Source organism: Xiphophorus couchianus, chromosome 8, assembly GCF_001444195.1.
Source record: "Xiphophorus couchianus chromosome 8, X_couchianus-1.0, whole genome shotgun sequence".
In the NCBI taxonomy this organism is placed as follows: Eukaryota; Metazoa; Chordata; class Actinopteri; order Cyprinodontiformes; family Poeciliidae; genus Xiphophorus; species Xiphophorus couchianus.
In genome coordinates, this window is record NC_040235.1 from 12,006,784 (window position 1) to 12,029,285 (window position 22,502).

At 37.2% G+C, this 22,502-nt stretch overlaps 2 protein-coding genes across 2 annotated transcripts in view; one reads left to right on the forward strand and one right to left on the reverse strand.

Annotated features, from left to right (window-relative positions):
- grin3a (glutamate receptor, ionotropic, N-methyl-D-aspartate 3A) overlaps positions 1-22,502 on the reverse strand; it is a 52,736-nt gene that overhangs the window by 7,004 nt on the left and 23,230 nt on the right. Inside the window, exons 3-9 of the mRNA XM_028026210.1 lie at positions 13,680-14,349; positions 12,272-12,655; positions 11,888-12,033; positions 8,356-8,471; positions 7,083-7,234; positions 3,637-3,798; positions 2,772-2,842 (exon numbers count right to left, since the gene is read on the reverse strand). Coding sequence (XP_027882011.1) covers positions 2,772-2,842; positions 3,637-3,798; positions 7,083-7,234; positions 8,356-8,471; positions 11,888-12,033; positions 12,272-12,655; positions 13,680-14,349 — 1,701 coding nt within the window. The remainder of the gene's footprint in view (positions 1-2,771; positions 2,843-3,636; positions 3,799-7,082; positions 7,235-8,355; positions 8,472-11,887; positions 12,034-12,271; positions 12,656-13,679; positions 14,350-22,502) is intronic.
- Positions 18,086-21,274, forward strand: LOC114150032 (tripartite motif-containing protein 16-like). Its single transcript, XM_028026211.1, has one exon. It carries the CDS (start codon positions 18,173-18,175, stop codon positions 19,841-19,843), a length of 1,671 nt encoding a protein of 556 aa, XP_027882012.1. The 5' UTR covers positions 18,086-18,172; the 3' UTR covers positions 19,844-21,274.

A 22,502-nucleotide genomic window follows, 5' to 3' on the forward strand; every position in this document is an offset into this window, starting at 1 on the left:
TAGTTAATTCTTGTTTTGGATCAAGGGAAAGCTTACCTCAGATGTCTCTCATATTGTGTTTCCCTTTGTGTGATCGATTGAGTAATACCACCTGTTCCTCGTTATTCTCGGCCCCCACAGAGAATTGTCTCCATAGACTAATCTCACATCGCTTCCCAAATTACTTTTTGTTTCTTACCTTTGTTTTGCATCGCCAGGTTGATAAAATTCTGAAAATCCCAATGTTCTCTTTACTTAATTGAGTTTATTGCTTTTTTAGCTGCTTTTCTTATTGCATCTTATTTCACCTGCCCTTTTTTGTTAGCATTTCATCAATAATGTTTACTTTCTATTCATTTAAACTGTCTGTGGGCTCAGTTTTCTAGTTTTGGCTCAGTGTTTTATGACAAGCACGAAATATGGATTTTAAAGATCAACTGGAAGCACCCATGATTTCATTTCATTATTTTTATTTTGTCCTTGTGGTGTGTGTTTCCAGCTTGATTCTGAAAACAGTTTTAATTGGTCATCTGAGAATATTTTGACCTGCAGACATTTCTCCAAACTCAGACCGACAGGTCTCTGATGATTTTTTTTTTTTCTTGACGTTCCTGTTGATATAGTTAGGAAATCTAATAGGTTGTAGTTTAATCAAGAGCACTGATTATAGCCAATTAAATTCTAACCTTTTTGCTCTTTGCTGGTCATATCATATCTTCCACACAGACTAACAGCTCTGCACCTGAACAGGATTATAAACTGATACTTTCAGACTTAATGCTGTAAGGAAAAAATTGGATTATTTTACTGTTTGCATTCCTGTACAATAAATGCAAGACCCATCAAAGTGCAGTGCAGTGCTTGCAGCTCAGACATTCCACATGGCAGCAGGTTTCTGAGATGTGGCTAATGAGATAGTAATAATTTCTGACTTTTAGACAGCATGGAGGTATGACGCGAAGGAGTTTGATTGAATGAGGTAAGTCTGCAAGGGTAGGAGGTCTATTCTCATTACCATAGGCATCCTTCACATGGACTTGTCTCCATAATTATTATGTATATTTAATCCCCACTTTGTGCACTTTACCTCAGTGTCCCCTACTGTTCTAAGTAGAGATGGATGTGAAATATACAGAGAAGCTGAACTTTTACTGCAGAGTGGAATCATTTGAAATTAAATCTGTTTACTAAGCAAACACCCTGATAAGGATTTTCTGATCAACTGATCAAAGTTGTTTAAAATTACAAAAACTTTATTGTAACTTTGGCCCTCTTAATACACACACCAGTGACCTTCTGGACATTACCACATTGTTTTTCTTTCTTTCTTTTATTTTGGCCCAGCTTATGTTTTCAAAAGAGCCACCTAAAATAAAAACTAGAGTACTAAAACCTTCCAACAATGTGCCATGTAAAACAGACATAACTTTATAATATATTAGCAATAAATAAATATACTTAATAAACTTACATCTTGATCCAGTTTACAATATTCCAAAAAGACCAGCTTGAAAATTTGATAGGCTCACAGTAGCATGTTTTCCTTCTGTTTTGATTTGACTAGTTGATAATTTGGCTCGTAGCACATTTTCAAAATTCAGTGAATTATTTGTAGATAAAACTTTGAAGGTTTTGGAATTTAATGACAAATTTTCTTGCTACGCTTTGAACAGGTCATGTAATCCGACACCATCAGATAGGACACTGTGGCAGCCAGTACAATCTCACCTTTTCTGTGACACTATAAGGGATGAAAAACATTGCTTGAGGTTGTTAGGGGAAAAAACTATATTTGTTAGATCAACACCACAATGTCAACAATCTAAAAAACGCCATTTCTGCCCCCTTACACAACAAACCATCCTGTAAGATATAACCTGGCTAACTGATATACAATTACATCAACATCGACGACTGGGAGTTGACTTTAACCAAGGACTTTAAAAAATAAAAGGAAAATTACAACAGATGACAAACTTACAATCATAAAGTGTATAAGTCCTTTAAAAAAGGACCAATATTAGAAAGGAGAGTCTTTTGACTTACCTCCTGTCTGCCTCACTATTTCTGACAATACTCTGACGTCAGCATCAGATTATTTTCTCAACTCCCTCAGATAATTGCCTTCTAAGAGATTGACCATTCTATTTAGTTCCTGATTAAAAATGGGTCTCTTAACTGTCACTTGGATGTTAATTGATGTCACTCATTCGCAGGCTGATAATTTGACCAGTGGGGCATTTAAGTTTGGAAAATTGGCTCTCGGCTGGAACTGCTATCCTGTATTTTTAGTGTGAATGAATGTGAGATTATATGGTCCATATTTTATTCATAATGACACTCCAGAGTTCAGCATGATTTCTAGCATGAACGGTTTCGGTAACACTTCCAGTACATTTATGGTCTGGTGTTTAAAGTTCAAATAGTAGAAGTAGTGAGGAAGAGAAAGAGAATCTTTGCTCAGTAACAAGCAGTTTTTGTCATTCTTAGTAAATTACAAAACACAGTTTTTCGTTTGTTTAAAGGAAAGGAAAAAACACAACAAAACCTACCTATTTAATGTAGCTTGACAAAAGTTTTAATGAGCCTAAATGTCAAGTCAAAACAACATACTGAAATAAAAACGAATAATTATGCCACATCTGCAAAGTTCTGCCAATGTAGAAGAGGGTTATCTGAAATCATCTTGGTAAAATAAACTAAATTAGTGGGAATATAAAATTGTCATCTAAATTGTTCATTTTGCTGACATAGAGCTACACGGAGTAAAGTGTGTAAGACAAGGACATTACCTTTTTTCAGGCTTGGTAACAGTTGGTAGTTTGTCATCGATGAAGACAGAATTAAGGGCTCTGTGTAATCTCTGGAAAACAATCAACACATCGTGTAATTTTAACACTTAAATGTTTTGTCTTACAAACAGCATGTTCAACAGATTAGAATATTTCAGTAACTCAATTCATTGAGTGAAAAATACATATACAGATAGATTACACAGACTAATGTCTTCAAGCTTCAAGAGATACAGAAAAAAAAAAAATATATATATATATATATATATATATATATAGTTGTTGTAGCTGTTCTTTTATTTATGTATATATAAAGATAGTTATTTTCCAAAGTTACATTTCATCTGACACAAGAGGAAATACTCTTGCAGGTTCCAACAAGGACCTTAGCAATACAATGAAGTCTAAAAGTACCAAGATAGCTAAATCAACCAAATATGTAGTTTTAAAAAACAGTAAAACTTCTTAAAGTTCAACTTTTGTGTGCTTTTGTGCATTTAAAAGGGTAAAAAAAAAGCAACAAACACTTCAAAAAACAAGTCAGTTCTATTACAGTAACAGCTGTTTGCAAACCTGAGTTATTTAATTAATACTATTTAATTGGAAACTTAAAGAACTCACAAAGGTGTGATGTATGCTAAGCAAAAGTACCACTAAATAATTAACAGTGAAATTAACAAACCTCTGAGGCACAACAGTATTATATCTTAATTTTTGTACTTTAAAATTTAATTTTCTTTTGCAGACAGCATCTTTCCTTTCAAAGACCTTTTCTAAGATACACTGAGAAATCTTCTCCTGGTAATTGTGAAATAGTCTCCTAATGTTTCTGTTTATTTTTATGTTCAGTTCAGTGAGTCAGTACCTGACTAGTGTGCAGCCAGTATTTGGAGCGTGGCTCCTTGACCCTCGGGATCACTAGTTTGTACACAATGTGTTCCGCTATCGTGGTCAGAAGAGATAAGGCCACGCCTACACACAGCATCACAAACAGACCAGAAAAATGCTTTATGCCCATCTGCAGTGTCTGGTGAAAGAGAGGGAGAGAGAAAGTCAGATGTAGAGAAAGAAAGTTAGTGAAACACAGAACCAAGTGGGAGACTTCAGAGCAGAATAAAGACACATATCAACTGCAAACTAATAGTTTACATGAAGGGCATACAATGTGACAATTATCAGGAAAAAAAGACTCAGCAAGAATTCTCGGTTTTCTCTGCAATGCTTAGACCAAAGCATCTAAGACTTTCTGCTTGATAGTCCAGGACAATAAGACATTGGACACTGATGCTGCTTGTTATGTTTGACTCTCATCATTATTTTGGATAAAAATAAGCTTAACTTTCAATTCGTTATGGAATCTGGTTTACTTATTCAACAAAAGGATAAAAAAAAAAAGCTCATTCACTTCTACCAAGAATACACAGAACCATCATCCCCTAATGTTTTACCTTATTGACTCTCATATGGATCTAAACTTACAAGACTGAATCTATTGGAATTTCAATTTCATCACAAACCTCAATGTTTGGCAATCCGCATTTAAGGTGTTAGACATTTCACAATGGACCACCTGTTGCAATTTCTGCAGCTCTGCCTGCATGATCATAAGAAAACCATTTACTGCTGAGCATGAAGTAGCTTGTGATATGGCGCCAGCTACAGTGATTACATTATAAAGTCCAAAATACATGATGGATTAGATTCATCATTGCAGTATGTTAACTTGGCCAGCTACCTCTGATGAAACTGTGCAGAGTGGAAGCCCAAGGCTCTGTAAAAGTTGGACAGGATGGACATTACTGGTAGATGATTGCTGGGGAAGAAAGTCTCTCAGGAAATGTTCAAAAAACAAATTATTTATTGGACCCTGAGTTTATGTTGTTGGGACAGAAGAAGAGTAGTTTTAGCAAAAAAGTGTGACCAAGCTTGTTGGGTTAGGGAAGATACCAGGAGGAGTAATATCATTCATCATTTTAAATAATGATGACCTCAACTTTTCTGAATCTGCTCCTTGGGATAAAATAATATTGCATAATGCATCACTGTGCATTCTATATATATAATATTTATATCTCTAATAGTGTGATCATGTTTCTCAATTAAGATTTGAGCCAAATTTCTTTGTATTTTAATGTCCTACATTAAACTCATCTTTATTATCAGCTTTCTCTAAATTTATTGAAGAGCAACGTGACGTTTAACCTTAAAATTAAATAATATTTAATTTATTGATCTAGAATAATTTCTTTTGGAGAGTCTGAGGGCTGGATGAGTGATTCATTAGATCCCCCCCCCCTTTTTTGTAGCGTTTTAGAATCTCCAGGCTTAATAAAAAAAAAGTACAATACATAAATAAATAGAAAATGCTGAGTAGGACTAAACTGCGCCAGGCTGCTCGGTAATTCATGCTGCTTATATCCCATTAATTTCCTGCTGATGTGGTCCAGCTCTCATTTCTAGTGTATGAAAGGTAACGCGGGTAACACAGAATCTACCTTTACTCTACTTTGACTTTGCACAATTTATCTGCCATTTTTAATCTATCAGTGTATCCTCATGATCTCTGCAAGGTACCTGTGTGGAAAAAGTTGTGATATTAAGCGACAGACAGATAAAAGAGAAGAAAAATATATTATCCGAGCAGCTGTCTCTGCTCTAACTTTGCGGAGGCTAGGTTGTGATGCTGAAAAATGAAATGCACCTGGGGCAATTTAAATGTCTGCTACAGAAGATAGAATCTACAGCACATCTCAGTGGCTACACACTAGAAAATGGCTCACTTTGGCGTTACCGACAGTTTGGCATTGCAATATACCCTTTCTCCTACTGATATGATCCTCCTGAATTATTTACATTCAGGCTGCATATGTATTGAGGTTATGCTGTCTTTTGCAGGCACATTATCATTATTTTTTATTAATTTGATGCAATCATTAACAGCAGAACTTAAGCTGACCGCCATTCACTTCAAAACATATAATCATGCAGACAAAATAATGACAAAGTTCCCCTGTGTGCACTTTTACTGAGTCAGGAGCAATTTTGGAAAACTACAATAATGCTACAGCAATGTAACTGGTTGGAAAGATGGCCTGGTTGAAAATGGATAACTGCTTGGAAATTGCAGAATAGCACAGACCATGGAGCATTGATTGCTTAGAGGGACATAGGTGGTTTGACAGCAGGAGAGTCAGAGGCCAGTGTCTCAATTAGAGAAGAGCAATTACTGTATAAGGAGGCTGTGGAGAGCAAGGAATGGGTTTTCAGAGTTGGACCAGAAAGCTGGTGAGACTACAAACCAAATCCCTTGTGTCGAACGACCTAGAATGGAAACATTTCTATTTATTCATGGGCCTTCCAATAGTATTCACAACCCATGAACCTTTGTGATATTAGAACCAAGATCAATGTGTCTTATTGAGTATTTATGTTCAAAATGAGAGGATGACTGTGAAGAGAAAGGAGAAGAATGTGTGATTTTCATAATATTTTATAGATAAAAGTCTCTATGTGTGGGATGCATTGAAGGATTTGACATAGATCCTTACTTGTATATAGGTCTGAAATTTGACTGAGTCACTTTAACACCATTGGAGCTTTGTGTTTATGCGTATGGTTGTTTATGGTGAGCCTCTATAATGTTGAAATGTCTTTCCACTTAAAAAAAAAGAAAAGATTTGTGCATGACTAACTGTTGCTATGCCAGCAGATTCTCTCCCTCTCAGCTGTGGATCTCTGTAGCTCCTTCAGGGTTTCCTCAGGCTGATTTATGTTCCCCTTGCTTAGCTGCCAGTTTACCTGGACAGTCATGTCTTTGTGCAAGTGTTGTCCCATATCATTTTCATTTTTGCATGACAGAATGAACCGTGCTCTGTAATATATTTAAAGCTTCAACACAACTTTATACCTGACTTGTCTAGTGTGTATCTTGTTCCTTGATGCGGCTTCTTCACTAATGTTCTCCAAATAACATGAGTTCTTTACATAACAGTGACATTAAATTACACACTCATTAACTTGTTTTATTAATTAGATGAGTTTTGGATTTTATAAATTTTCAGCTATGATGCATAATTATTTTTATTAATCAACACACAATAGTGCATAAACTGCAAATTACAATACATTGAAGTTTCTGGTTGTAGCATGACAAAATGTGCAAAAGTCTGACGAATATGAAGGCCATTAAAGTGACGATATTGTATTTTAAACACCCTGAAAGTTTATCTTAGTGTTAAATTGTTATTTTGCTCTTTGTGTGAGATAAACAGCAGCACATAAACTCCATTCACTCAACACCTTCACACTTACCTCAGTCACAGCAAAGCTGCGCTTTCCGCAGGGCACAACCTTGTACCATTTGTCATGCAGCATGTCCATAAACCCATCGGATTTGTACTGACTAACAAGCTCTGAGAAGTTGGAGGTCAGCGGCGAGTTCTGAGGGAGGCCTATGCCGTATCCTGCCCATAGCAACACAGAAACAAAGCAGTCTCATTAATAGTTATACTTTTGTAGGTGTAAACATATAGTAAATATGTATTTCACTTCTTTTGAGAAGTCTCATAAATAACTTCAGTGTTCGTCCACGTGTCTCAGCAAGCCAGGAAAGTGTGACAAATTCTGCAACAGCCAATTACAAAAGTAACCTGGTTGCACTGATTGATTTGAATTGTATCCTGAAGGCTTAAGGGTGCATTAAGTAATTAACAACAGCACTGGAATCTGGGGCTGTGGTGGCCTGTAATGGAAGCAGGCACCATGGGAGCATTTCCACAGCGGCAGGAAGAGGATGACTAAATGGAGCAGAGATTAACTGTGGACAGTGGAGATTGTAAGCTTTTGAAAGCCAAAAAAGATTAAACTACTGTGCATATGTTGAGTGATTGATATTGTTAAATTTAGGGTGTTTGAAGTGAAAATTGTTGTTTGTTTAAAACCATGCTGGTATGAAATGAAATTAAATCAACATATCAAGAGTTAAAATGAGTCTGTTGGTTAATAACAAACAGAGCATTTATTCAAATTAAATAAATATTATGTCTCATTTTCGAATAAGAGTGATTTTAATTATTCACCTAGGGAAAAGTCAGAAATGAAATGGGATTTCCTTTGCTCTGCTCAACTGATTTGACAACAGAAAACAATAAAAATTTTGTCCCAAGCTGAGCAGTAAGATTTGTGTTTTTACTGATCCTGACAACTTGCATGGATGCAGAGATGACTCAGTAGACAAGAGGTCATCTTTTAATTAGAAACAAAATGGGTTTGGTTGGTGGTAAAATTGTCTTTGGGAACCTGTATTTTCTTTCTAACATTTTAATATGCGCCCTTTCAGTAAATGCTCAAATGCAAACATCATCCAAGAATAATTTGGAGTTACATTCAACATAAAAATCTGCAAATATATGTATCCGCAAATACTGAACTGCTAGTAGGCGGGGCTCCACTATAGATGTGTGCAATTCTGATGGGTTGCAATTAACCCTCATTTTCTGTTGTCTTTTTTATATTTTTTCATTATCATTACTGTTGCTTACTAAACAAACAAACAATTGTAAAGCTCATAACATTCAGATATTACCTTCTATGGCAAAAGGTTTCCCCACTGTGAGCGTTTTGCAGTCGGCGTCTATGGAAACTTCATAGTCCAGCAGGGCTTTATCCATAATGAAAGCATCCAGTTTCTGAGGGTCAGCCCTGTAATAAGACAGACAGAGGACTATAGAGGAGTCACCATCATCCCTTATCCTATTAATTAGCATTTCAGTTACCTTTTGCTCTGGGAGGCTAAAGGTTATGTGTCTCTTAGTTGTGTTGTGAAAGGTGAGGCAAACGTTTATCTTGTTCTTCCAATGAGAATTATTCAGAGGAACATTTCAAATGTGAGGCAGCAAGTTGCAATGGGAAACGTATACCGACAAGCAGTTTCTATGTTATATCACAGCAGCCATTGTAATATTGTGTTGCATGTCACTGTGGGTCTTTCTTAACCAACACATGAGAAACAAATATATACTGATGATGCAAGCTAAATAGTTCCTTATCTTATAAAAGTTTAACCCTATAATAAGCAAGGGTTAAACTTGCTTATTATAGCAAGTTTTGTCTATAATAAGCAAGTTTTTTGTCTAAAATGAATTTGCACCAGTTGATGGTTCATCTATTTCTTCCAGGGGTGTCCACTTTATGCTGCAACACTTTAAGCTGTAGTCCTCTCATCTGAGAAATATAGGGATTAGGGAAATGAGAAACGAGACCTGGTGTAATCGTTTTATGTTCCGAGTAGATTTCTCTAGGAAAACTTACACAGTTTTTCAAAGAAAAGACAACAAAAATGTATATAGATATTCTATCCTGGTTATATTTTTATACACAGTCAGTGGCTAGCTTTTTAAGTAAAGTAATGACAGGAATTAACAAAAAGAAATAGTTTTTTCCCTCCAAACCCATCAGAGAGCAGAAAGCTGACAGCAAAAAAATATCACAACAATGGCCTCTTAACTATACTGATAGGAAAGCATCTGGAGTGCACACAATGTGTCCCAGCATTCATCTACCACAGCAAGCTGTACTAATTAAACGAGAGTGTTGACACAAATTGTGCAAGCACTCCTCAGGCTAAAGAGCAAACACTGTGTGGTATTGTTCTGCAAAGCATTATCAAAACTAAGTGTGGAATGTCATATTGCAGGCAAGGTTTTCAGACATTGCTGCAATATAGTAAATTACTGATCTTCAAAATCATGCGATGTTTTTATCTTTGGAGGTTTTGTCAAAGAAATTAACATATTTACTAAACAAATATACATCAGCTTAGGCTATTTAACTTTTAAAGCTAAATTTCATATTTAAAACATGATTTCTGGATAATATCCTTTACCACGTTTTCTGAATTTAAGCTGCTTTTTCCCCTCTGGGCTCATTGATGTTTAAATCTTCCAAAATGTAATTTATCTCCATATGCAGTGCTGAAAGTTAGTGTTAAAATAGCTTTGTTAGAAATATTTGTCTTGTCTAAAGATCTCATGAAGTGGCCTTGCATTTTTTTTCCAGAACTTTGTAGACCACCGGCCAATAAAATCAATATCTGTCTCCAAGTTCAACCAGTTTATTTAGATTCTTCACAAATACATTAAAATGTGTTGAGATGTTGAAGCTCTGTGTCAGGCCTTCAGAAATGTCAACTCTCAAATAATGAAATAGACTTTTCAACCTCTATTACGTATTTTATTTTTTTTTTATCAAGGGCAGCATTTGAAATCCTGCTCTATCCCTAACTCACTGTTGCTGGCTCATTATACTGATTTGAAATATGTTGAGGTTTTCAGCCTTCATCTTAAATCCAAGTTGTTTAGTTAATGAAGCCACTATTTTCAAAGAAGATGGAAAAACATGTCTCCATTTCTGAAACATCCTCTTTTCTGGTGACAGAACATGTTTTTGTGTTGGTGCATGAAAAATATCACAGAATTGGTGCTGCAAATTATGCTAGATGGTAATATTCAAGAAATGTGTATAATTACATACGTATACATTTTAATATATGTTTTTTCGACTAGACTCTCTTGTCAGATTAAAAGTACCTGGTAGGAACTTTTTTTTTTTTTGCTTATTTTGGGCTTTTCTGGCTTTGTAGTTTGGTTCATTTTTTATCGGCTGAATAATGTGCAAAACTGAGAATAAAACTGGGCCAAAATGTAATCTATGAGGTACACCAGAAGTGAACTCCTCACTCAGTCAGCCTAGAAAGTTTTTGAAGAATCTTTTACCAGGGCTGTCAAAAATTGTGTAGCATGCTCTTTCTGCTACTTTAAAACACACGTATGAATGTGATGACTGATATAAAACCTACAGTCGGTTGTTTAAGTTCCGATTGCCAAAATCCCTACTGCTACAGCAGGTTTTTAAGGGTCCAAAATAATATGTAAAACCATCCCCAAAAAACACCTATTGAATATATGGCTGGGTGGTAATTTAAATTCATATGACATATTAAAACAGAAGTAAGCAAATGAATTATGAAAGATTGACCTTTGATTTTTATTTTTATATTATGATAAATTAAGCTAATCTTCAACAAATTTCTATCCTATTAATACCAAGCCATACACACATCAGTCATTAAAACCAACTCCAGGTCATTTTCACTTGAATCAGTGGTGAAAGAGTTCTCCGTTGAAAAAGAAACATGCGATTATACTATTACTCAACCTTGTAGAACCTTGGTGTCGTAGATTTTCTATAGTTAATGTTTCTTATAAGGAAATATTTTTGCTAAAACATTCAAACATGAATCCTATGCTTCTGTTGCAGTTTGCATGTTTCTTGTTCGGTTGAGTTTTCTTTCCAAATGTCTCCTTCCTTTGCCTTCATTCGAAATATCTTTTAATTGTTCTGTGAAGGTTTTAGCTGATGTAAAGGTTTTTGTCCTCATAGTTCACTCCTGTTATTACACTAGACAGTGGTATTATGCTAGAACTCTAAAAAGCACAATGAAGTCGTTGATACATTATGCCTCGTCCCTGGCTGACTGCACCTTAACACAATGGTTAGTTCTGCAGCACACTTGTGACATGATGGCAAGCTGTAATTCTCTACAGAGGACATTATTCCTGTGACACTGTAATATATATATATATATATATATATATATATATATATATATATATATATAAATAAGTAAAAAATAAATCTCTTTTCATCCTTGTAAATTGTGTCCTTGCCATGGCCTGTGTTGCAGCTGCCTTTTCCCACTATATTCAGCCATGCTCCACAGGGATGCCAGCTGAATGTTGAAGCAGCTTAGGATGACAGCAGTGGCAGGGTAAAGAGTAGGGTGGGATCTGAATACAAACAGACAAGCTTGGGGTGGGGAATGACAGCAATAGGGTTGAAATATTTCCCCCTTTTTTTCCCTTCTTCATAAATGCCGACATTCCTTAGGCACCGCATGCATCTTTTATCAAAGAAGATATCGTATTCAGATTTTCAGAAATGACATAAAGAGATAGCTGGGTCACCATTATGAAAGATGACATCAGAATATGAATCTGACTTTTATGTGTGCCTGCATGATATACAGTATACACCCTCTAGCCGATCTGTTGTCTTACTTTAGATGATGTATGCCATCTGGTGTTGCTGGAACATTGTATCTTCTCATATACTCATGCATCTCAGGAAAACTCTTCTTGACGTAGTCCTCTGCACTGCTTTCTCTCACTGTAGCAAAGCGGAATCCCTGAGAGGGATGGTGCAACTGCAGAGGCGAAGAAAGAAACCAAAATTTCACCTTTAGAATAACTTTTACTTAAATAAATTATCATTCTTCAGTTCAAATCTATTGTTTTTTGTTTTTTTAAGCCATCTTAGTGTTCTGGTTTATAATCCAACATAACATTTGGTAAAAATAAAGAAATATAAGCCCTTGAAAACTGGACTTGTCTAACAAAACAACTACTTGTGGAAAATTAACTATTTAAAGTGTCATCTTTTACCTTTGGATCATGTATCCCTGACAGCTGCTCGTAGGTTTTCTCCCCAACCATCACCGCAGCCAAGTTAGCAGTATAGGTGGACAGACAGAAGAGGCAAAAGATTGCCCAAAGGTTCATCAGCAGGCGACCAGTCCAGCACTTGGGGGGTTTGATGGCTACTGTTCTCCCGAAGAGAATAGCATAACACACGTTAAGGGCCGAGGAGAAAGAGAAGACGCGGTCACGATTGCGTCCACGAGGGGTCATTCCAAAGGGGCTGTGCCACTCGTATAGGGTGAGGAAAACAGCGGTGACGTGGAGGGAGACGAAGATGCCAAGCCACATAGACCAATGGAGAGGCCACATAAAGGCGCCAATGGGTGCAGCTGTGTCACGGGTCCGAACCTACGCAGGACAGGTGCAGAAAACTTTAGAACTGAGTTGACTGACACATAAGAGTTACTATCATTTTAATACTATATTTCCTAATTCAATTGTTGTTCTGTTTTTTCATCCCAACTTAAAATTGTAAAAGTTTGACATTCCTTATGAAGAAACAAACTGAAAACATATTAACTTTTAATAGCAATCAACATGGGTGATGATGTGATACTTTAGGCAGCCTGTTGGAAACTTTGTCATAATCCTTATAGCTCAAAACTGTGTGTAGTGTCTTAAAAATAATGAAACGTTAATATCCTGGTATTGAATAAAATTGCAACAAAATTAATCAGAGAAGGAATAGCCATTCTCACCATCCACATACAGTACCTAATAGTGATTTCTGTCAGATTTTTTTTTATATCTCAGAAAATAAAATTAGGTTTTACTTAAAAGTTTGGAAATGCTTCAAATTAAATTTGATATTTTCCCCAAAGTTTCAAATCTGGGTAAGATCACTTTTACAAGCAATAGATTCTTTTTTACCTACATGAGGAATTTGCTTATAAATATGTACTTTATACATACACAACTAAAAATAAAGCCATTGTTAGCAATAGCTAAAGGAAAACTAATCAGGGTACTCTACTCTAGTGCTCTGAAGAACTGTCAACCCAAACATAGCTGAAGTTTTACCTTTCCAGTTACACCACAGGGGGAAGAAAGAAAAGTGATCACCACCATCACTCTGTCTGTCTGCTGGCGAGAATAGCTATAGTTATTGTAGTAATAGAGTGCCCCCACAAAGCTGCACACTCACCAGTGCAACCCTACATGGAGAATTGCATTAGGGTCCAATAAAGTAAGACTTGCTGTAATAAAGTCCTGCTGTATTGACAGCGACCACCAGAATACCAAGCAGAGAGAATTTAAGGGAGGACAATGACGCAGTGAAAAAGATAGGCCAAAGAGAGACTGAAATAAAGAGTAGGAACTGGGATTGAACAGGCAATCAAAAAGTAGTCAGAGTGAGAAGGATAGTACTGACCAGAATCCCCAGGCTGGTGGAGAAGAAGGGTGATGTGAAGTCAATGACTTGACTTCTGGCTGAATTAATGCTGAATGATGTCACTGCCAGGTGGGCAGCACCACTTAGTAGATCGCCTACCAGTCCCGTCCAACGCCCATTCTTGTACCCTCCATACTTCCCGTCACCGACAATATATAGGTCAAAAGTAAAGCCAATATCCTCCGCCAGCTTTTCCAGCAGGTCAACGCAGTAACCATAGCAACATTTCTTCAGTTCTGTAGGAACAGATCCGTTATGTCCTGCAAGTTTCTGGAAAAGTCCTTTCAAAACCGAGGTCTCATTGGTAAGCGGATCCAAGCACAGCTGGCCTGCTGGACACATCCCATCTCCATCCACCTCACGGGTAAACACAAAGGGATGCTCCACCAGCGTCACCACTCGCATGTGCAACCGCGCAGATCGGCGCCAGTCTCCTCCGCTACCAGACCCTTGATGGCTTGGCCAAGCCCCCTGGTCCATTAGAACTCTCCCTCTGCGCCAGCGTCCCAGACGGGTCCAGGTTGGCTGGCCAAGAGGGTCCAGCTGGAGAGACCAGATGTAGTGATGGGCCTCTGAGATGATATTCTGACTTTGGCTTTCTTTGGATATGAAACCACTTTGGCCCTCAAATGACGTGTTGGCCAGAAATCTAAAGAAAAAGGAGGAAGAGTGAAAGGGTGAAAAAATACGAGAGACAAACAGGAAAAATGTGGAAAGACAAAAGGACACAATAGAAGTTAAAAAAATATTTTTTTTATCTTACTTGACACAAAAATTTAAAATAAACTGCATACTAAATATTCCCTAAAAGTGGACTTTTAGGATCATTCTAAACCCTCTATTATATATCTCAAGAATCACCATAAAGTCAATAAACATACCGGCACAGTGAACTTTAAAATATCTTTGGAACTATTAAATGTATATAAGTATTTTGCATATTCATCATATCATCATCTCAACACTTTCTTTGTAATACCACATCATCATCAGATCTTTATTACAGACACAAAAAAGTTTCATAGTAAAAAGATAAAATAGACAAAATAAGAAGTAAAAAAATCAAGATAAAAATAAACATGACACATAATATAATAATATTATTCACTGAGTCACAAATAAATAATGGCGCCAATGATCCATTGAGGAAATTCTCACTGTACTCAGTGCAGGGTTTACTAAAATTGCAATTTTATTATTGCATGACACAAATAATCTACACATGCATTTGTACATACGATTCATGAGCACAGCTGTACATGTGGACACAGCATTATGTATAAATATATGGCTAGCCATAGAACCATGTTCTTATTGAATACATGAAACTTTTCATCTTTCATGTTAGCAGAGTAGTTAAATAGTTTCTTTTTTGTTTGCTTTTACAAACAAAAATCTGAAAAGTGTTGTGTGTATTTTTATCGCAATCCCTCCTACTCTGTTACCTCTAAATAAAACCGAGTGCCACCAATTGTTTTAAGAAGACCCTTAAGTTGAAAGCAGAGTAAATAAAGCTGTTCCTTTAAAAACTTTAGTGAGCAAACAGTTTTATGAAGACCAAGCAACACGCTAGACAGGTCTGGGACAAAGCAGTCTGCCTGTGGGAACTCACTGGCACGCTGATTTGCAACAGGAATCCAGACCAACTCGTTCCATGGGTGGAACAAGAATACTTTCTGTGCACTTTACCTTTTCATCATGCTGAACAGCCACAACAAATCGGTGCTTTACAATTATGTCCTACTTAGTGTCTCCTTTTCAATATCTATAGCTGTAGCATAACAAAATGTAAAATAACCCACTGAATTAATTAGTTCTATTAAAAGGAAAAACAACCCTTTTTGTGTCATATGTTTAAAGGAGCACACACTGAAACAACACAGAGAACAGCTTAAATCATAAAATAAAGTTAGATATTCAACAGAATACTTCCAAAGTGCCTCTTTAAACTCATTATCCAAACATCCAATGTTATCCGTGTGTGATTTACAGACTTGAGTTAATTAGTTTCTACTTGGTTCTATACAAACAGTGCTGGGCCTTGGTAGCCTCAGTAACTTAGTGGAGTGCTTGAAGTGTTTTTGTGTGAGTTTTTGTGTGTTTGTGAGTGGGACTGCACACGACAGAACATGGTCCAGTGGTCAAGCCATCTCTTAAACTGAGGCATGCCAGCTGTCTGAGAATGTCAGATACCAAAGCAGATGCAAACACTTGCACCCAAACAGAGGAAAATACCCACACCTGCCCACTGAGTTGTATAAGCTTGGATGTGTGAAAAAAAAAAAAAAAAATTGAATTTACTGTGAGCAGGTTGATGTGCCCCCCTCTGGCATGCCCTCGGGAGGTACTGATGTAGCTGATGTGACCTTTTCCAAAATATATCTTTTCTGTCACCTTGCTCAATGGAAAAACACCCTTTCCCAACTACATGTTGAGTTTCACAGTTGTTTAACAGGTACTAAGCCAACCTGACAACTTCCCTACTCTGTTTTAAGGTCAGTGTTTTTACTTCAGCCATTAGTGAAGAGCCGCTTTTCCGACTGCAGACAGCGGAAACAAGACACATTTTGCAATGTTGGAATGCAATGTTTTTCTAACTGCTGAAGTTTATGTGTTTTTATATATATATATATATATATATAGGAGACACCTACAACACATTAAGGCATTTAAATACTGAAACCTGAAGGTTGGAGCCAGGTTGTTTGAACAGACATAGAGAAAGAAAAGGCAAGGATGCAGCATTACAAAGCTAATAGAATACCGCAGATCTCAGAGGCAAAACGAACAGCTGGCCCTGACGCTGACCGCCCTTGCTCGTTTATAAATCATTAATTTTTTTCTGATTGAAAACGCATGCAGTGGTTAAAATGACATACAAATTTCCACTGTGTCTAAGCCTCAATGGCTCTTTTGTGCCACGAGTAAAAAAGCAAAGCCTAGGCTGTCATATAGGCTGAGAGCAGAAGTGGAAATGGAAAAATTACTTGTTCTGTTCTGTCAACACCATATTCACATGTCCATCACTAGGAATTTAGCAAAGTGTATGTTTCATTTATTTATTTATTTTGCCAAAAAGACCTAATAATATATAATATAAACTATCACTAGCACATTTATGAGAAAGCGTTGCATTGTAGGATACTGTAAAGATTGAACTGGAAATAATCACAACTATGTTTAGAAGGGTCAAAAAGATGCTCTTAAACCTAAGAACACTTCTCCAGCTATCAGAAAATAAATGTCTTCGCATCATTGTGAGGGTTTTTGTTCCTGCTAGTGGTTTTGGTGGAGACAGCAAAGAAGAAGGATGACCAGCTCTCCGGAACCAACAACTAGAAGATTACAAGTTTGAGAAAAAGAAGCATGATCACCAACACATCACAGCAGGTGCTTTAGATTGGAAGGACTAAGGTAGCATTAAGTTTTTGAATAGCCCCAACCTTGAATCTTTTAAAAATGCAGATGATGTGGCAGAAAATAAACCCAATTTAAATGAGCTTTACCACGTCTAATAAGAAGTGGGAACGAATATTCCTCTAGAATTATAGCAGGACATTGTTAATGCTATAAAACTGTCTGGTTTCTCTGCAGCCAAAATCTGCAATAAACTCAAACTTTTGCAATATGTTTGTTTATAATCAAAGTTGATGATATTCATGCGATGAGAATATACAAACCTCCTCTGACTAGCATAGTACATTGTGCAACTTTTAAAAAAAAAAATAAAGCTCTCTACACTGGTTTATTTGTAAATAAAAATAAAAGTTTAAGAAAATTAGCTTGACATTGACTGGTGTGAGATTGAGTTCTTTGGTAAATGTCACACCTTCCTTTGCTTTAGCTTGAACTGCTACATTATTTTTTCCATCTTTCTGTTTAGTTCTGCAGATGCAACTTTATAGTACAAAATATAAAGTTTATGAGAGGAATAGTCTGGATTTGTCAAAGTAAGGTTCTGTAATATTTACTATATACATTTATTTTTTTTCTTTACAACATGATAGAAAAAAATAAAGCCCAACAGGAAGTCATATTTATGAGTCTGTGTAATTATGTTAATGCCTGTGTATCTTTAAATAGAAGTGCTCAATTAAACTGCAGTCATTGGCCAGTTTCCAGATTGGATCCAAACTGTGGTCTGCAAGTTAGTGCCCTCTGACCTTAAAACTTATGCAACTCAGATGGAGTGTTATTGATTTACCACGTCAAACTGACAAAACATTTACAAAGTTTTAAAATGACAAGAGACACAATGCTTGGTTTGCCACCTCCTCCCTCTCTTTCCTGGTTGAACAAAACCAGCCCAGACATGTTTGCGTAACACTTTGTTTCCTCCTATTCAGATCTACAAGCAGCATGATGGGTGTAACCACTGAGATTAACTGCAGCAACAAGTTTTTAGATCAGAGTCCAAACCAATTCTTGCTCATAGGAAGTCAAAACTTAGTCTCTGCTACTGAGACGGGACAATGGCACAGCAAGGACTTCAGCTAGACGAGGACAAATATTCTTGTTCCATCTGTTTGGATCTGCTGAAGGATCCGGTGACCATACCCTGCGGACACAGCTACTGCATGAGTTGCATTGGAACCCACTGGGATGAAGAGGATCATAGGAAAATCTACAGCTGCCCCCAGTGCAGGGAGTCTTTCAAAAGGAAGCCTGTTTTGAAGAAAAGCACAATCTTAGCAGATTTAGTGGAGGATCTCAAGAAAACTGGACTCCGAGCTGAACCGGATGACCACTGCTACGCCAGACCAGGAGATGTGGCTTGTGATGTTTGCACACAAAGGAAGTTGAAGGCTGTTAAGTTTTGTTTAACCTGCCCCGCATCTTACTGCGAGAATCACCTCCAACCTCACTATGACGCTCCACCTTTACAGAAGCACAAGTTGGTGGACCCTTCCAAGAAGCTCCAGGAGAGCATCTGCCCTCATCATGGTGAGGCGATGGAGATGTCCGGTCACCCTGATCAGCAGTGGACCTGCTTTCTCTGCTTGACAGATGAAAATAAAGACCATAAAAAAGGATCAGCTGCAGCAGAAATGTCTGGGAAGCAGAAGAAGCTTCTGGTGAGACGACAGCAAATTCAGAAGGGAATCTGGGATCGGGAGAAAGAAGTGAAGCTGCTTCGGCAGGAGGTGGAAGCCATCAACGCTTCAGCTGATAAAGCAGTGGAGGACAGTGAGAAGATCTTCACCGAGCTGATCCGTCTCGCCTGGAAAAGAAGCGCAGATGTGCAGCAGCAGATCAGATCCCAACAGGAAAGCGAAGTAAGTCGAGTCAGAGAGTTTCAGGAGAAGCTGGAGTGTGAGATCACTCAGCTGAAGAAGAAAGACACTGAGCTGGAGAAGCTCTCAAACTCAGATCACAGCCGGTTTCTACTCAACTACCCCTCACTGCCAATACCCAGTGATGCGACACACTCATCCAGCATCAAAATCCGTCCTCTGAGGTACTTTGAGGATGTGACAACTACTGTGTCAGAGCTCAGAGATAAACTACAGGACATCCTGAGAGACACATGGACAGACATCTCAGATGCAGTCGCTGAAGTGGACGTTTTACTGTCAGAACCAGAACCAAAGACTAGAGCTGGATTCTTAAAATATTCGCAAGAAATCACTCTGAATCCAAACACGGCAAACAGCCATTTGTTATTATCTGATGGGAACAGAAAAGCAACGGTACTGAAACAGAAGCAGCTTTACTCTGATCATCCAGACCGATTCACCAGCTGGCTCCAGATCTTGAGCAGAGAGAGTTTGACTGGTCGCTGCTACTGGGAGGTAGAGTGGAAAGGGAGGCGAGTTGACATTGTGGCTTCATACAAGTCAATCAGCAGAGCAGGGAACTTAGATGATTGTGAGTTTCGATCTAACTACAAATCTTGGTCTTTGTATTGCGACAGAAACGGTTACACGTTTTGGCACAACAGAATAAAAACTCCAGTTTCGGGTCCTGTTTCCTCCAGAGTAGGAGTGTACCTGGACCACAGAGCAGGTACTCTGTCGTTCTACAGCGTCTCTGGAACCATGACTCTCCTTCACAGAGTCCAGGCCACATTCACTGAGCCGCTCCTCGCTGGAGTTGGGTTTTATAAGGATGGGATTTCCGCTGAGCTGCTGAAACTGAAATAGTCCAAAGGGATTTGAGCTCATTATTGTGCCATTTCTTGTGTCACTCCTCTGAGATTAATTCTTTAGGGTGCAATGCGATTATCATTTTTATGGTTTTATGTTGTTGGAGTTTGTTTAGGGGTCATTCCATGTTGTTTCTGCTCACATAGGCCATCACTGCTAAGAAGGATGTTTATCCACCTATTCCCTAACCACACATTCTTACATGATTCAGTTCTAGCCAGTAAAATTGTAAAGCGATGACATTTAAAGCAGAGGAGTCCTGGTGGGATTCTAAGCTGGAGTATGACGCCTGACTGAATCATCGTTTGCGCAGCAACCTTAAATCAATGTCATGCCCCACATGTTCTGGCCTCATATGTCACCTAAACATATTCTAACTCATGTTACTATTCTTTAATGAGCAAGAGAAAAGTAGAACATTCCCATATTACACGCTTCAGAAAAGCATCAAAACTGCTTTCTCCTGACACCAGAATTATGGGGGGAAAAGAATTGCTGCTCCTCTTCTAGTCACACATAAGCATCTGCCAAGCGCAATGTCTTTTCTTAAACCAATCTTGCCTGAAGCAAACTGTTTTACTTACACTGGCTCAGGAACAAACACCTCTGAGAAGACATTTATCCAACAGCATTTTCTATCTTTACAGGCCATCAGGCTGGCAGATCAACGTAATGCCCCTATCTTTGATTGGTTGGGATTCCCTCTAACAGAACTTATGTAAACGTAGATCATCTCTGGTATAGTGAAATTTGCAGTGCCTATATATATATATATATATATATATATATTTTTAGAGAATTTTAAGGAAAGAATCCACTTATTGATCATCTACATTACATGTTATATAAAGTTTATTTAACTTGGATACTAGAAACTGGTGGAAGAGTCCAACAGGAGGCTCCAAAGAGGCTGATGATGACACTAAAGGAACACCAAGGATTTCTAAACAGGCCTTGTGTTGCATTTCTACATGCGACAATAACCTCCTATACTCGCTACATGCCAAGATAAAAATATATATATATGAATATATAATGAAATCATCCTGACAAAAATCTTCTAAAACTTTAGTATTGGCATGTATTATAGTGAGAAAAAGCTACAATTTAGGCCACAGTGAAATATGGTGGTGGCAGCATCATTCTCTGGGGTTCCTTTTCTTCAACTGGAGCTGTATTTTTGTCAAGGTGAATTAAGTTAACATGTCATATTTCAACACACCCCCAGACAAAAAGACTAAAACATGAAAATTAATCAAAAAAGTCGTGTCTGTTTATTGAAGGGTGTCTGTACATATCCAACGAGGATGTTGAACCTTTGGTTTTCAGTCTGCTCTTACTTTTTTTTTGTAAATGGGAATAAATGTGATTTTTTTATTCATTCAATTGTACTGGATAAACATATTAAAGGTCAAATAAGCTTTGAAAGTCTTGACTTATGACAATCTGTTTGTACACTATAATATATTTTTCAATGAATACAAAGGTTTAGACTTTCTAGAACCGGGAAATAAAAACCTAAATTGAGACATGATGAAATAGTCATTAAGTGGGAAAATACTCTTCTTCGAAGCAACATTTCTAAAATACTTTTATTGTTTCAGATAAATATCTAAATGGTAAGAAAAATATTCAGCCTCCTGAAACTGCAGAAAAAAATCACACTGATTAACACTTTTTTTTTCTCACAGATAATTTCACTATACACATTTTGCTTACTTTAACTTTTTAAATTATACAATTCTCTAAACACAGACTAAACAGTTTTAGGTTTATAAAAAATAAACATAAATGCTTTTAGAAACTCAGCCAAAGGTATATTTTAAAATTCTAAATCATTAAATTTACTTAGGGGAAAAATAGTACATTTAAACATCTGGAAAGATTCATTATGTACCAGATATTTAAAATCAGATTTTGGGATCAGTTTTGAACCTCAATAAACTTTGGCTCAGAGTCTTCAGGTGTTGAATGTTTTAACCTATAAACATCAATAATAAAGCACACATCTCACTTCTAGTATGTCTGCAAACTGTCATTTGTAGGACAGACATCATATTTTAACATGAAGTCAGTATTTTAACATATTTGTTATGTTTTCTCCAAGTATCAAGTTGAGTGACTCTGCTGACATTTTGCCCAGGACATGCAGTTCTTAAACACAGGATCATTATAGTTGTCTGACGTATAAGGAGCCTTTCGAGCAGATGTATTTTTGCTATGAGTCAGCTGCAGAAATATGCCAAGGACATTTGTCATTTTAGCTGACACATTCAGGGATTGCTAATCATAAATGAGAGGCCTGTTTTCTATACCTCTGCCTGAAATAAATAAACCCATGTTTTCAATAAGACTACATATTTGGAGGGTTAGATGTGTATGGTTTATTATAGTATCATTGAATTTGCTACTCCAACATAAAAAAGATTTTGATGAAAGAACAAAAATGTGATCCTTTTCAGAGCCTGGCAGCTTATTACAAAACATAATTGTCACAGTAATGGCCCAGCCCTTTGTTTTGTCGCTATTGTTTCTGTCTACGTTCTCCCAGCTGGTTGTTTTGGTCCTCTATTTGTGATCTTTGCAGGAGTTGGCATGTGAGTGTGTGTACCTGTATGGATGTGGCAATTTGTCTCACTCTTTCCGGTCGAATTTG